The sequence below is a fragment of the Puma concolor genome, chromosome E4, assembly GCF_028749965.1.
Source record: "Puma concolor isolate L17-30 chromosome E4, mPumCon1.1.hap2, whole genome shotgun sequence".
Taxonomy (NCBI): domain Eukaryota; kingdom Metazoa; phylum Chordata; class Mammalia; order Carnivora; family Felidae; genus Puma; species Puma concolor.
Genome location: NC_141683.1, coordinates 71,311,803 through 71,328,055, shown reverse-complemented (window position 1 = coordinate 71,328,055; position 16,253 = coordinate 71,311,803). Strand labels below are relative to the sequence as shown.

At 36.8% G+C, this 16,253-nt stretch overlaps 1 protein-coding gene and 1 pseudogene across 1 annotated transcript in view; one reads left to right on the top strand and one right to left on the bottom strand.

The window, feature by feature from the left end:
• The window catches only part of LOC147572820 (ankyrin repeat domain-containing protein 26-like), a 188,005-nt gene that overhangs the window by 112,477 nt on the left and 59,275 nt on the right, over window positions 1–16,253 (top strand). Inside the window, exons 23-25 of the mRNA XM_086693475.1 lie at window positions 1,583–1,753; window positions 4,231–4,264; window positions 4,897–5,032. Coding sequence (XP_086549601.1) covers window positions 1,583–1,753; window positions 4,231–4,264; window positions 4,897–5,032 — 341 coding nt within the window. The remainder of the gene's footprint in view (window positions 1–1,582; window positions 1,754–4,230; window positions 4,265–4,896; window positions 5,033–16,253) is intronic.
• LOC147572822 (small ribosomal subunit protein uS8 pseudogene) lies at window positions 6,154–6,535 on the bottom strand (annotated as a pseudogene).

Sequence of the window (16,253 nt, the reverse complement as noted above, 5' to 3'; positions counted from 1 at the left end):
CTCACTCTTTTTCATTCTTTTGACTTTGTTCTCTGCTGACTGGATAAATTGATAGTTCCTGTCTTTCAATTCACATTTTTTTTTGCTTGATCCATTTCCTGTCAGTGATCACTCTTGCTTTTTTCATCTCCTTCATTATACTCTTCAGCTCCAGGATTTTTGTTTAGTTAGCTTTTACTATTTCCAGCTCTTTGTTAAGCTTCTCATTTTATTCATAGAGTGTTTTTCTGATTTTATTGAATTGGCTTTTTGTGTTTTTCTTGTAACTCACTGAGTTTCCATAAAACTGCTATTTTTGAATTCTCTTTTGAATAAATTACAGATCTCCATGTGTTTCCGATTGATTACTGGAAGATTATTGTGATCCTTTGATGGTATCCTATTTCCTTGATATTTTATATTCTTTGCAGTTTTGCATTGCTGTCTTTGCGTTTGAAGTAGCAGTCACTTCCTCCAGTCTTTAATGACTACCTCTTCAGTGTGTCCAAACCTGACTTTTTTGCTCCGGTGGTATGCTGGAAATTCTCTGCAGGACACCTGGTTTTCCAAAAAGGCTCTCTCATCCATGGGTGATCATCTTAGAGAGTGTTTTCTAGGGAGGGACTCCCAGATGTGGCTGAGAGGGAGGGGCTGGAGGCACTTTATGGGCTATTGCTAGGTCCACAGATTAGACTGTAGTATGTCTGCCTGTTACCTGATGCACGGGTAGGCAAGACCTTTCCTCGGTCCCTTGGAATATGGTGCTAGATTCCCACAGCTCCTGCAAAGGCAGTTTTGCCCGTGGGTGGATAAGATGCCAGTTTGTTGTAGGTGGGGAGACACAACAAGGTACATCTTGTTCAGCTATCATACTGATATCGCTCTGACATATGGGTATTTTAAAAGTAGTTTTTCCCCTAAGATATTTCCCTGATTTCTTCTTTCATTTTATATGGACCTCATGCTACTTTAAAACTTTGTTGAAATTAAGCATTCTTATATTTAAAAGCAAAGCCAAAAATAGAGCACAAATCTAGTTATTACTCCCATGTCTAAGAGTCACTGCCTTTAGGCAATGAACTCTAACTTTTTAGTGTAACCTTCAAGGTTCTTCAGAATCTTTCCTGACTGATCTCTTACTACTTGCTTCCATGTATTTTATGTTTTTTTTTTTTTCCAAGTTCCTAAAAGCTTATACTTTTTCCTTTCAAGGCACCTAGATGCCATCTGTGTAATCTTTGTGCTCACATTCTAATCTCTAAGAAAATGGTTTTCTCCTGTTTTTTTCCCTGGTGACCTCTGCCGTTTATTTTCCCTCTTCAGTAAAGCCTTTCTTGTCCTCACTTACAGCTTTTCACATGTCAATTCTTACAAATCGCATTGTATTCTAATTGTATATTTATCTGTGTTTGAAGCACCAGATGAGTATTTCCTTGTGTATGGTTGGTACTTCAACACTGTTCTCTGAATTAGTCAAATTAAGTCAGATGGGTAAAATTCAGAACTTGATGAAAATTGTCTTTTTATTCTTTATCAGTAAAATTATTAGAAAACATTGGCTTTTTTATGGCTTTTTAATGGCTTTGTTTTTTTTTTTTTTAAGGAGGGAACGTGGTTTACATATGAAGAAGTTAAAGAGAGGTGAAAATGAAAAAGGGACATCAGAAGGATCTGTGATCACACCAGTGTTGCAGAAGGCAGATGCCCTAACTGGTGGTCCACTACAAAAGAATGATGGCAGTCATTTCAGTGAAAAGGATCAGCATGAAAGCAGGTAAAATCTGTAAATTCTTTATGTGCCTGTGAAGGAATTTTAGCAGTGATTACCTTTGTGGAAATAAAATGCTGTAGTGTAGGTAGGTCCAAGCTAAAGCAAGAAATACTCAACATATCAAACACCCTGCTTGAAAAGTTGTGCTGAGGGTAAGTGACTTTGTCAAGGAGCAGTTTCAGTAGTCACCATGGAAGCATGGAAGATGAGTAAGTGTAAACAACTCCTTAGAGCATTTTAATTGGGAAAGGTAATAGAGTAATGGATGATAACTGAAAAAGAATGTGAATTGCAAAGGCATTTTCTCTCTCTTTTTATTTTAAGATGGGAGCTTTTAGAGAATGTATTCTGTTGGAAATGATCAATAGATATAGACATGGTTAGTTAATTTAATTTTGTTTGCGTTTCCAAACATTAGGAAGTTTGTTGATTGTATTACATTATCTTTTAAAAATGATAGGGGCGCCTGGGTGGCGCAGTCGGTTGAGCGTCCGACTTCAGCCAGGTCACGATCTCGCGGTCCGTGAGTTCGAGCCCCGCGTCAGGCTCTGGGCTGATGGCTCAGAGCCTGGAGCCTGTTTCCGATTCTGTGTCTCCCTCTCTCTCTGCCCCTCCCCCGTTCATGCTCTGTCTCTCTCTGTCCCCCAAAAAAAAAAATAAACGTTGAAAAAAAAATTATAGTAATTGTCTTTAGTACTCTTATTCATGTGATTTTGTGCAAGAAGTTGGTTTATTCTGAATTGGTTCCACAATGGGGTATTCTCATACAATTGAATGTGCAGATTTAAAAATATATATGTATATATGCAAGTATATATATATATATATATTTATATATTAAATATATTAAATTAAATTAATTAATTTAATTAAATTAATTAATTTAATAAAATAATTAAATAATTTAAAATAAGTAAATTAATTTAATTTAATACTTAAATTAAATTAAATTAAATAATTAATTAAATTCAATATATATTTATATATATATTTATATATATGGCTGTATAATTTCTTATATGTATATTTATTATATGTATATTATATGTATAACATACATATTATATATATATGTATATGCATAATATACAAACTATATGTATAATTTCTTATATATGTTTATATAAGTATATGTGTATAAGTTCTATATGTATATATTTGTACACACACACACTTATCATAAATGTATGCAAACACTGAGGCCATTCTGAATAAAAGTAATCCTTCCTTGATGATTTTTAGATATCCAGTGCCTTTGATAGTATCACAAGTAGCTATGATTTTGTTAGGGACTTTAAAGTATCTGGTTCTATTAAGTTAATATTATTTAGGTTCTGGGGAAAGGGGAAGATTTTGTGTATTTACAATTGGAAAAGAAACTAGTGATCCATAACAGATTATTCCTTTTGGACTAGAGAGCTCTAAATTACCAAAACCATGCTTCCTGTACCAACAGTGCCATTGACACAGATTGTATGCTCAATAAGTATGTGTTGAATGTGGGGATAAACAGTGGAATGAATGAATGAATGAATGAATGAATGAATGAATGCCTGTTGAGGAACTTCTCTAGAAGAAGCAAATCTTTAGTTTATTGAAAGTAGATTTCCCATCTTGCCAAGTAAAAAAAATCTTACACAGATTCAGAAATTGTTATGTATCACTATACAGAAGATTCAGAAATTGTTATGTATCACTATAAGATTCAGAAATTGTTATGTATCACTATAGCTAGAAATCAAATCACAATATAGATTCATTTGCTGTCATATTAGTTAGAAACACTGGAGTATTACTTTAACCACATAGTATAAAACAGATGCTTTGAAGGCACATTCCTGGGTTTGAATTCAGGGTCTGTTCTTGGCCAGCGACTAGGGCTTCTTGGGCAAGTCACTTCGACTTTCTGTGCCTCATTCTCTTCCTGTGTAACATACCTAATATAATAACCTACTTCATAGGATTGTTGTGGGGCTTCAAATACCTTGAAGACATGTAAAGTGCACATAGTAATGCCTAGAGAGTAGTTGCATAGTGAGTCTCCAACACGTTAATATCATGATTGTTAAAAAGGGGTTCTTTCATATAGGGACTTAACTTGCACTTTCCAAGTAGGTTTTAGTGCCAGTAAAAGCTTATTTTTAGTAAAATGACAACAACACAAACAATGGTATTATTCCTAGCAAATAATGCAAGTAGCATTAGGATTTTCCTTTGCTTTTGTTAGTTTTTACCTAACGTTAGTACTTTGTTGTGCTTGCTTCAGCAGCACATATACTGGAACTGGATAAACCTAATCCTTTGTTAATATTAGCAGTAGTATGTTTTCGATGTTGTTTAATGTTACTCTGTTGTTTAATCCCCTTTGTAGAAAATTAGTTTCAAATGCAGAGATTTTATATCAGAAACAATAGGTTTAGATACGCTTTGTATTTTAAGTATTTAATATTTGACTGAAAACAATTGTTGCTCTTTTTCAGACCTGCAAAGAAAATTTCTAAGAAAAAGAACAAGGTATGCAAAAGAGACAATGTAATTTTATTTTATTTATTATTTATTTTATTTTATTTTATTTATTATTTAATTTTATTTTCTTTATTATTTTATTATTTATTTTATTTTATTATCATATTATTTTGATACATATTTGTTAGGAATATTGTTCAGTGGCAAAAAATTACTTTATGAAAGATGTAGTGAAAAAATAGAAAATCTTCCTTTGTTGTAGAGACATTTGCTGTGAAAAAGTTACTTAGAAATACTAGCTATGGATAACAGTGTCTTTTTGATAAAAATCCGTTCTTTTAAAAAGTCTCTATGGTTTCGCTTTTAAATGTTCATTCACTTATTTTTAAAATGTATTTTGAGAGAGAGCATGCACAAGTGGGGGAGGGGCCGAGGGAGAGGGGGAGAGAGAATCCCAAGCAGGCTCCATGCTGTCATTGTGGAGGTCAACGTGGGACTCAAACTCAGGAACCCTGAGGTCATGACCTGAGCCAAAATGGAGTCGGATGCTCAACCGACTGAGCCAGTCAGGTGCCCCTGTTTTTGCTTTTATAAAAAGATGGCTATTTATCACTTCTCTACACCTAGTGTATTTTATAAATATTTGGGGGACATTTTGAAATGGTATTATTCATTCGTAGGTCAAAAAGCAAATTACTTCTATGGATGACCTTGTCGACTTCATTCAGTCATCTGAAAGAGCTTCAGAGCATTGTGAGTTGCCTTACTCCAAGAATTTCATGTTGCTGATTGAACAACTTGGCATGGATTGTAAAGGTAGGAAGCCTTTTTACGTATATTGCTGTAGTAATATGTGCACACCTTGCCTACTACTGCACCATAGAGCACTGCTGTATTATAGAGCTGCTCATCTCAGAAATATGTTTTATATTAAAATAAAAGGAGAACTATTGTATCCTCTCAGCCAAAGAGTCATCATTTCTACTGTACCTTTCTTAGTGGGAATGGCACATCTATTGTGTTTGTTAACTCTGCTTCTCTTCTGTGCCTTCACCCAGGTCAGGTCATTATTTTTCTCCCAGATGACTGAAATAACCTTAGGACTGTTTTTCCTGCCGTTCTACCTCCCAGGACCTTGGTCTACACTGCAACCATAATTAGTATATGTTTTAAAAAATGTGTCTTTCATCATGGGACCCCCTTGCTTAAAGCTTAGCTATTACTTCTCATTGCTATTAGGTTAAAGGCCACAGTCCTCTGGCTTCATCTTGTATTGTTTTACATCCTTCTTTCCGTCTGTGTCTTATCCACTGTTTTAGACGTTTCTTCCTGTGAAAGAGATTTTCGTATCCAACATTTTTAGTTCATATATGAAGTTTAGTTCATATATGAAGTGTGTCATTTGATAGTTTTGACATATGTTTACACGTATGAAATGATAACCATAATCCAGACAGTTAACATATTCATCACCCTTAAAAATCTCATGTCCCTTCATATTCCCTTATTATGAAGCTGCGAAATTGTTTTCTAAAGGAGTTGTACGGTTTTCCATTCTCACCAGCAGTGAGAGCACCAATTCCTACATACATATTCATGAACACTTAGTATTGTCAGCTTTTTAAATCCTAGCCATTCGGATGGATATTTAGTATATATCTCATTATGGTTTCAATATACATATCCCTAATAACTGATGATGGTGAGCATATTTTCATGTGCTTGTTTGCCATCTGTGTATCTTCCTTGAATTGTGCAAATCTTTGGTTGTTTTAAAAATTTGTTTGTTTGTTTTCTTAGTTTTTGAGTTTTCAGAATTCTTTGTATATCCTAAACACAGTTCCTTATTTTGTTTTCTTTTTTTTTTTTTTTTCGTGGTTGTTGTTGTTGTTGTTGTTTCCACTGAGGCATTTTATTTGCACGTATGTATTAAATCCCTAGAAAAAGAATCCCAGGATTTCCCCTTCTGTGTGTTTTCATCTTCCTTCTTCATGGTCCATGACTGTAGCTGAGGTGGTCAGTATAATGAAACCAAACTGAGCAGATTGTTCTGCCATTTTTCTAGATCTTTGCATTGTCCATCAATTCTGGGGCCAGTCACTCCATCCTTGCTTAACCTGCCTGTGAGTTTCACGTCAATTTACCCAATTCTGTGATCATCAATGATTTTAAATTCACCACTGTAACCATGCTTCATCATCACAGTTAGAAAGTGGACAATGTCTTTGGAGCATGGCCTAGTAAGAACCTGGCGTTTGCTTCTCTTTTCTGTATCGTTATGCTTTGGGGAGCATCTGCCACGACATTCACATGCATCATGATGGTGGCACAGAAAGATGGTGGAAAGAGCTAGATACAGTTCCTTTCTCACTGCTCTTTTTTTGCAAGGTTTTTCTTCTCCCACTCTGTGACTTTTCCTTCTCTCAACAGTGTTTTTGAAGAGCAGTTTTTCTTTTTGGTGAAGTCCAGTTTACACATTCATTTGTTCTTGTATGATTGTTGCTTTTGGTTTTCATATCTAAGAAATATTTCCGTAGCACAAGGTCACAAAGCTTTTCTCTCATGCTTTCTTTTAGAAGTTTTATAGTTTTAGGTCTTACATTTAGATCTATGACCCATTTTATATTCTTTTTTATTTGTGATACAAAGTATGTATACAAGGTCATTCTTTTGCATATGGATATCTAGTTGTTCCAACACCATTTATTGAAAAGGCTGTGTTTTCTCCACTTTATGCCATTGCTCCTTTGTCATAATCAGTTGGCCACATATGTGTGGGTTTATGTATGGGCTCTATTCTGTCTCATTGATCTCTTTGTCCATCTTGGTACCAATATTATGCAGTTTTAATCACTGCCAGTTTATAAGGATTTTTTTTTTAATTTTTTTTTCAACGTTTTTTATTTATTTTGGGGACAGAGAGAGACAGAGCATGAACGGGGGAGGGGCAGAGAGAGAGGGAGACACAGAATCGGAAACAGGCTCCAGGCGCCGAGCCATCAGCCCAGAGCCTGACGCGGGGCTCGAACTCACGGACCGCGAGATCGTGACCTGGCTGAAGTCGGACGCTTAACCGACTGCGCCACCCAGGCGCCCCAGGATTTTTGAAATCAGGTAGTGTTTGTCATCTTGCTGTGTTCTTTTCAGTGTTCTTCCGCTACTCTGGATCCTTTGCATTTCCACGTGAATTTTATAATCAGTTTGTCTGTTTCTTAAAACAAACAAACAAACAAACAAACAAACAAACATCAACTCTGGTGGTCTTCTGGAAATTAAGTTTAGATTATGTTGAATCTACAGATTTATTTGGGGAGAATTGGCTTCTTGACAATATTGAATCTTTTAACCCCTGAACAGAGTATATATCTCTCCCTTGATATAGGTCTTTTAAAATTTTCTCAGTAATATTTTGTAGTGTGTAAAGTATAGGTCTTTCTGTCTTTTATGATATTAACCGTGATTATTTTTTATTTTCAGTGCAGTTGTAAATAATACATCTTAAATTTAATTTTTTTAATGCTTACTCTTGAGAGAGACAGAGCATGAGTTGGGGAGGGGCGGAGAGAGAGGTAGACAGAATCTGAAGCAGGCTCCAGGCTCCAAGCTATCAGTACAGAGCCCGACGTGGGGCTTGAACTCACCAACGGTGAGATCATGACCTGAGCCTGAGCCCAGTGCTTAACCAGCTGAGCCACCCAGATGCCCTGAAATTTTAATTTTTGATTCTTTATAGCTAATATATAGAAATACAGTTGATTTTTGTGTAACGATTCTGCATCCTCCAACCTTGATAAATTTATATGTATAGATATATTTAATATTAGAGAGAATACATGAGCAGGGGAGAGGGGCAGAGAGAGAGAGAGAGAGAGAGAGAGAGAGAGAGAGAGAGAGAGAGAAAGAGAGAGAGAGAGAGAGAGAGAGAGAGAGAGAGAGAGAGAGAATCTTAAGCAGTCCCCATGCTCAGTGCGAGCCTGACATAGGGCTCCATCCCATGACTCTGGGATCATAGCCTGAGCTGAAATCAAGAGACAGACACTCAACCGACTGACTCATCCATGTGCCATGATAAATTCATTTATTAATTCTAATAGCATTTTTCTTAATGCTGTCAGATTTTCTACATAAGCAAAGGTCATAAGAATTCATTTTTAACTACTATTTTACTAACAATGGTAAATATTGTAGACTTGTAGCCAATTCATTCTCTGTCTCAACTAATCAGCTTTGCCATTGTACTATAAGAGCAGCCAATAGATACTGCATAAATTAATGGAAATGTCTGTATTTTGATAAAATTTAATTTACCAAAACAAGTAACGTGGCCCATAGGCTGGAGTTTGCCAACTTCTATTTTGTGACCATGTCCTTGCTAGTAGAGACAGTTTCACTTCATTTTCTATCTGGATGTCCTTTGTTGCTTTATCTTGTTTGATTGCATTGGCTAGAACTGCTAGTATAGTGCTGAACAGAAGACGTCATTCAGTGAATGTCATTCCTGTCTTCTTCCTGGTCTTATAGGAAATGCATTCAGTTTTTCACCATTATTTATAACGTTAGCTATAGAGTTATCATGACTTGTTTTGTTTTGTTTTGTTTTGTTTTAAATCATATTGAAGCTCCCTTGTATTCCAGGATTGCTGAAAGTTTTTATCTGGAACGGATGTTGAATTTTGACAAGGAACTTATTTTATCTACGGAGATAGATACGGTTTTTGAATCTTAAACCAACTCTGCATTTCTGGGATAAACCCCATTTGGTAATAACAAATTATCCCTTAGTGTATTGTTAGATTCCACCCCCCACAAACACACATGGCTGTAGTTTAATTAATTAATTAATGAAATATAATTTATTGTCAAGTTAGCTAACGTACAGTGTATACATTGTGCTCTTGGCTTTGGGAGTATATTCCCATGATTCTTTACTTACGTACCACACTCAGTGCTCATCCCAACAAGTGCCCTCCCCAATGCCCATCACCTATTCTCCTCTTTCCCCCACCCCTCCATGAACCTTCAGTTTGTTCTCTGTATTTAAGAGTTTCTTATGGTTTGCCTCCCTCTCTGTTTGAAACTATTTTTCCCCTTCTATTCCCCCATGTTCTTCTGTTAAGTTTCTCGAAATCTACATATGAGTGAAAACATATGATATCTGTTTTTCTCTGACTGACTTATTTCACTTCACATACTACCGTCCAGTTCCATCCATGTTGTTGCAAATGGCACGATTTCATTCTTTCTCATTGCCAAGTAATATCCATTGTATATATAAACCACATCTTCTTTTCCCATTCATCAGTTGATGGACATTTGTGTTCTTTCCATAATTTGGTGATTGTTGATAGTATAAATGTTGGGGTACATGTGCCCCTATGAATCAGCACTCCTGTGTCCCTTGGATATATGCCTAGTAGTGCAATTGCTGGATTGTTGGGTAATTTTATTTTTAATTTTTTGAGGAACCTCCACTCTGTTTTCCGGAGCAGTGGCACCACCCATGCATTCCCACCGACAGTGCAAGAGAATTCCCATTTCTGCACATCCTTACCAATGTCTGCTGTTTCCTGTGCTGTTAAATTTTTCTACCCTGACCGGTGTGAGGTGGTATCTCAATGTGGTTTTGACTTGTATTTCCCTGATGATGAGCGACGTTCAACATCCTTTCATGTGCCTGTTGGCCATCTGGATGTCTTCTTTGGAAGTGTCTATTCATGTCTTCTGCCCATTTCTTCCCTGGATTATTTGTTTTTCGGGTGTTGAGTTTGGCCAATTCTTTCTAGAGTATGGGCACTAATCCTTTATCTGATATGTCATGTGCAGATATCTTCTCCCATTCCGTTGGTGCCTTTTAATTTTGTGGATTTTTTCCTTTGAAGTGCAGAAGCTTTCTACTTTGATGAGGTCCCAATAGTCCAATTTTGCTTTTACGTCCCTTGCCTTCAGAGATGTATTGAGTAGAATTTGCTGTAGCCAAGGTCAAAGAGGTTGTGGCCTGTGTTCTTCTCCAGGGTTTTGATGGTTTCCTCTATCACATTGAGGTCTTTCATCCATTTTGAGTTTATGCACGGTGTAAGAAACTGGTCCTGTTTCATTCTTCTGCATGTTGCTGCCCAGACCTCCCAGCACCATTTGCTAAAGAGCCTATCTTTTTTCCACTGGATACTCTTTCCTGCTTTGCCAAGGTTTAGTTGGCCATACATTTGTGGGTCCATTTCTGGATTCTCTATTCTATTCCATTCGCCTTTGTGTCTCTTTTTGTGCCAATAGTATACTCCCTTGATGATCGCAGCTTTGTAGTAGAGGCTAACGTCTGGGATTGTGATGCCTCCGGCTTTGGTTTTCTTTTTCAACATTATTTTGGCGATCTGGGATCTTTTGTGGTTCCATACAAATTGTAGGATTGTTTGTTCTAGCTCTGAGAAGAATGCCGGTGCAACGTTGATTGGGATTGCACTGAATGTGTAGATTGCTTTGGGTCGTTATCGACATTTTCACAATATTTCTTCTTCCAGTCCATGAGCATGGAATGTTTTTCTATTTCTTTGTGTCTTTAATTTCTTTGATATGTTTTCTACAGTTTTCAGGATACAAATCTCTTATAGCTTTGGTTAGGTTGATTCTTAGGTATTTTATGGTTCTTGGTGTAATTGTAAATGAGCTCGGTTTCTTGATTTCTCTTTCTGTCACTTCATTATTGGTATATAGAAGTGCAATCAATTTCTGTGTGTTGATTTTGTACTCTGTGACTTTGCTGAATTCATGTATCAGTCGGAGCAGCTTTTTGGTGGAGTCTTTCAGGTTTTCCATGTAGAGTATCATGCCATCTGTGAAAAGTGCAAGTTTAACTTCTTCTTTGCCAGTTTGGATGTGTTTTATTTCATTTTGTTGTATGATTTCTGAGGCTAGGCCTTCCACCACTATGTTCAACAACACTGGTGAGAGTGGACGTCCCTTTTGTGTTCCTTATCTTCGGCGGGCAGGGTAGGGGGGAAGTTCTCTGTTTCTCCCCATTGAGGATATTCGCAGCAGGCTTCTCATCTATGGTTTTTACTAGGTTAAGGTTTGTTCCTTGTATCCCAACTTTCTTGAGGGTTTCTTATTAACAAAGAATGCTGTATTTTGTCAAATGTTTTTCTGTATTTATTGACAGGATCATATGAATGATCGTATCCTTTCTTCTATTAAGGTGATGTATCATTTTGATTGATTTGCGAATATTGAACCAGCCCTGTAGCCCAGGAATGAATCCCACTTGATCATGGTGAAGAATTCTTTCATATACTGCCGCATTGGATTTGCTAGTATCTTGTTAAGAATTTTGGCATCCATGTTCATCAGGAATATTGGCCTGTCATTCTCCTTTTTAGTGGGGTCTCTATCTGTGTTGGGAATCAAGGTAATGCTAGCCTCATAGAAAGAGTCCGGAAGCTTTTCTTCCATTTCTTCGTTCAACAGCTGGAAAAGAATCGGTATTAACTTTGCTTTAAATGTCTTGTAGAATTCCCGTGGGAAGACTTCTGGCCCAGGACTCATATTTGTTGGGAGATTTTTGATAACTGATTAAATTTCTTCGCTGGTTATGGGTGTGTTCAAATTTTCTATTTCTTCCCATTTGAGTTTGGGTAATGTGTAGTTGTCTAGGTATGTGTCCATTTCTTCCGGGTTGTCCAGTTTGTTGCCATATACATTTTCGTAGTATTCTCTAATACTTGTATTTCTGTGGTGTTGATTGAGACCTCTCCTTTTTCATTCGTGATTTTATCTATTTGGATTCTCTTTTCTTTTTGAGAAAGCTGGCTCGGGGGTTATCAAGTTCATGTATTCTTTTAAAAAAAAAAACAGCTCTTAGATTCATTGATCTGTTCTACTATTTTATGTTTGTTTGTTTTTTGGGGTTTTTCTTTTGGATTCTGTAGTGTTTATTTCTGCTCTAATCTTTATTATTTCTTCTAATGGCTGTAGGGTTTCTTTGCTGTTCTTTTTCTAGTTTCTTTAGGTGTGAGGTTCGATTTTGTATTTCGGATTGTTCTTATTTCTTCAGAAAGGCCAGGATGGCGATGTGTTTTCCTTTTAGGGCTCCCTTTGCTGCATCCCGAAGGGGTTGGACTGTCATGTTTTCATTTTCATTTGCCTGCATGTATATTTTTTATTTTTTTCTTTCATCGTCTGGTTGACCCATTCTTTCTCCAGTAGGATGTTCTTCAACCTCCATGCATTTAGAGGCTTCCCAAACTTTTTCTTTTGTTTGATTTCAAGTTTCATAGTGTTGTGATCTGAAAATACGCATGGAATGATCTCCGTTCTTTTATATTTATGGAGGGCTGTTTTGTGACCCTCTGTGTGATCTGTTTTGGAGAATGTTCCATGTGCACTTGAGACGACTGTGTATTCTGCTGCTGTTGGATGAAAAGTTCAGAATAGATCTGTCAAATACATCTAGTTCAGTGTATCATTCAGGGCCTTTGTTTCATTACCGATTTTGTGCCTAGGTGATCTGTCCATTGTTGTTAGGGAGTATTAAAGTCACCTACAATTTCCATATGATTATCAACATGATTGCTTATGTTTGTGATTAATCAATGTATATATTTGGGGACTCTCAAGTTGGGGGCACCAACATTTACAACTGGTAGCTCTTCTTGATGGATAGATCCCTTAATTATGTATAATGCCCTTCGCCATCTCTTGTTAGAGACTTTAGTTTAAAATCTCATTTGTCTGATCTAAGTATGGCTACCCCAGCTTTCTTTTGACTTCCAGTACCATAATACATGGTACTCTATCCCCTAACCTTCAATAAAATGGTGTCCTCCTGTCTCAAATAAGTCTCTTGTAGACAGCATATAGATGGATATTGTTGTTTTTTTTTTAATCCATTCAGATACGCTATGTGTTTTGATAAGGGCATTTAGTCCCTTCACATTCAGAGTGATTATTTAAAGATACGGATGTCATGTCATTGTGTTGTCTGGAGCTTTCATGCTGGTGGTGATGTTTCTGGTCCTTTGTAGCCTTGACAACATTCCACTCACAGAGTCTCCTTAGGATCTCCTGCAGGGCTGGTTTAGTGGTCATGAGCTCTTGTAGTTTTTGGTTTTCTGGGAAAGCCTATCTCTCCTTCTATTCTGAATGACATCGTTGCTGGAGAAAGGATTCTTAGCAGCATATTTTCCTATTCAACACATGGACTTTTTCCTACCATCGCCTCCTGGCCTGCCAAGTTTCAGCGGGCAGGTCTGCTACTACCCATATGTGTCTACCCTTGTAGGTTAAGGCCCGTTTGTCCCTTGCTGCTTTCAGAATTCTCTTTTCTCTTTGTATCTTGCCACTTTCACTATGATATGCTGTGGAGATGACCTATTCTTGTTGAATCTGAAGGGAGTTGTCTGTGCCTTCTGGATTTGGATGTCTGCTTCCTTCTCCAGATTAGGGAAGTTCTCACCTATAATTTGTTCAAGTAAACCATCTTCCCTTTTCTCTCTCTCTCTCTCTCTCTCTCTCTCTCTCTCTCTCTCTCTCTGTCTCTCTCTTATGCTGGAACTCTTATGATCCGGATAAATATTACATTTCATCGAATCACTTAGTTTTCTAATACTCCCCTCATGGTCTAATATTTTCTTATCACCCTTTTTCTTGGCTTCGTCATTTTCCATACTTTCATCTTCTATGTCACTTATTCCCCCTCTGTTTCCTCCATCTTTGCTGTTACTGCATCTAGTTTATTTTGCATCTTATTTACAGTATTTATTAATTGCTATGACTATGTCTTAGTTCCTTGATCCCTGCAGCAATAGATTCTCTGCTGTCTTCCATGCTTTTTTGTAAGCTCAGCTGTTAATCTTACAACTATTATTCTAAATTCTTGAACCGATATATTGTTTATATCTGTTTTGAGCAATTCTCTAGCTCTCATTTCTTCCTGGAGTTTCTTTTGAGGAGAATTCTTCCATTTCATCAGTGTTCAATACTTTATGTGTGTTCCTAGTTGTCATGTGTCCTGCACCTGTGAGCACTACTATTTTAAAAAGGGGTCATATACTATCCAGGGCCTGGCCCTTCAACAGGTATCTTTGGAGTGTGTTTCATGCTCTCTGTTGTGACTCTGGTTGCTTTATTTCCCTACTCATATTGTTGGGTTGGCCATTCCAGCAGGTGTGCTTAGATTTGTTCATAATGTAACCTTGGAAAAGAATTTAAACAGTGGGGGGGTGATGGAAGATGCCTTATCTCAAACAAAGTGAGAAATGACAGGGGCAAAGGAAAAGAGAAGAAGACAAAAAATTGACCAGGCAGAGAATCAGAGAAACTATACAACTTAATCCAGGCAGTGAAGAGAGAGAGAGAGAGAAAGAGAAAGAGAAAGAGAAAGAGAAAGAGAAAGGAAAATAAGAAGGAGATACAGAAGGTGCAGAAAGAATAGATTAAAAATCTCCATGACCTGGCAAGTTGTCCCCATGGCCCCCTGGAGATGTTTGTGTCATGCTGTAGCCCGGATTCCTAGATTTCCACATCTTCTTGCCTCACTGCTGTGTTTGAGGGATGTGGTCATTTCAGGTACCCCTACTTCTCTGCCATGTTGACACCCCCCCCCCTGTTTAATGTAGTGTTAGACTTGATTTGTGGATGGTTTCTTCAGAAATTGTGCTCCCATGCTTATGACAGAATTTTATTTCTTATAGTATCTTTGTCTAGTTTTGGTTTCAGGTAATGGTAGCCTTATAGAATGAGGTGAGAAATATTTCTCCTCTCCATTTTTGGGAGAGACTTTGTGTAGAATAGATAACATTTCTTCCTAAAATGTTGGATGAATTTACTAGTGTAGCCACTTGGCCCTGGAATTGTTTTCTGTGGAAAGATCTTTATCTAAGACTTTGGTTTCTTTTTTACATATAGAGTTAGTTAGCTTATCAGTTCTTTTTTTCCTTTATTTTATTTTATTTTTTTATTTTATTTAAGTTCACTTTATTTCATTTCACTTCATTTCACTTCATTTCATTTTATTTCATTTCACTTCATTTCATTTCATTTCATTTCATTTCAGTAATCTTTACACCCAACATGGGGCTTGAACTCACAATCCAGAGATCAAGGGTCACATGCTCTACCAACTGAGCCAGCCAGGCACCCTTTATTTTTGATTGAGCTTTGATCATTTCTGTCTTTCACGGGATTTACCCACTGCATCTGAGTTGTCAAATTAATTATATAAAGTTCATAATATTACTTTGTTATTTTTTAGTATCTGTGAATCTCCAGTAATGTTGGTTAAATTACTAATCTCTGATATATTGTTAATACTTCCCTTGTTTCTCTTCATTTTGGGATCAGTCTTGGTAGAAATTGATCCCTTTTTTCACCTCCTGAAAGCATTTGGTTTCATTGATTATTCTCTATTGTTTTTCTGCTTTCTTTCATGTGATTTATGTCTTTGAGTTGTATTAGTTCCTTTCTTCGGCTTGGTTTGTGTTTAATTTGTTTTCCTTTTCTAGTTTCAAAAGGTGGAACCCGATGTCATAAATTTCAGACCTTTCTTCTTCCTCATCCTCTTCTTCCTCTTCTTTTTCCTCTCCTTCTTCCTCCTCTCCTTCTTTCTTCTTCTTCTTCTTCTTCTTCTTCTTCTTCTTCTTCTTCTTCTTCTTCCTCTTCTTCTCCCTTTCCCTCTCCATCTCCCTCTCCTATTCCTCCTTCCCTCATTTTCTTCCTCCTCTTTCCTCTTCCTCCTTCCTCCTCCTCCTTCTTCCTTCTTCTTCCTCCTCCTCCTCTTCCTTTCTTCTTCTTCTTCTTCTTCTTCTTCTTCTTCTTCTTCTTCTTCTAGATGCTGTAGAAATCTATTGGCATTATTTTACCAAAATTTTTCTCAATTGTGAAAAATTAAAATCAGTTCTTCAACCTTTAGAAAGAAAAAAGAAGAAAATCTCTTTATTATAATACACCATGAAAATAGGTTATCAACTTGCCACATTGTGTGTGTGTGTGTATGTGTTGTGTGTATGTGTGTGTTTTTTTTAACGAAAGCATGGTGAAGAATTCTTTC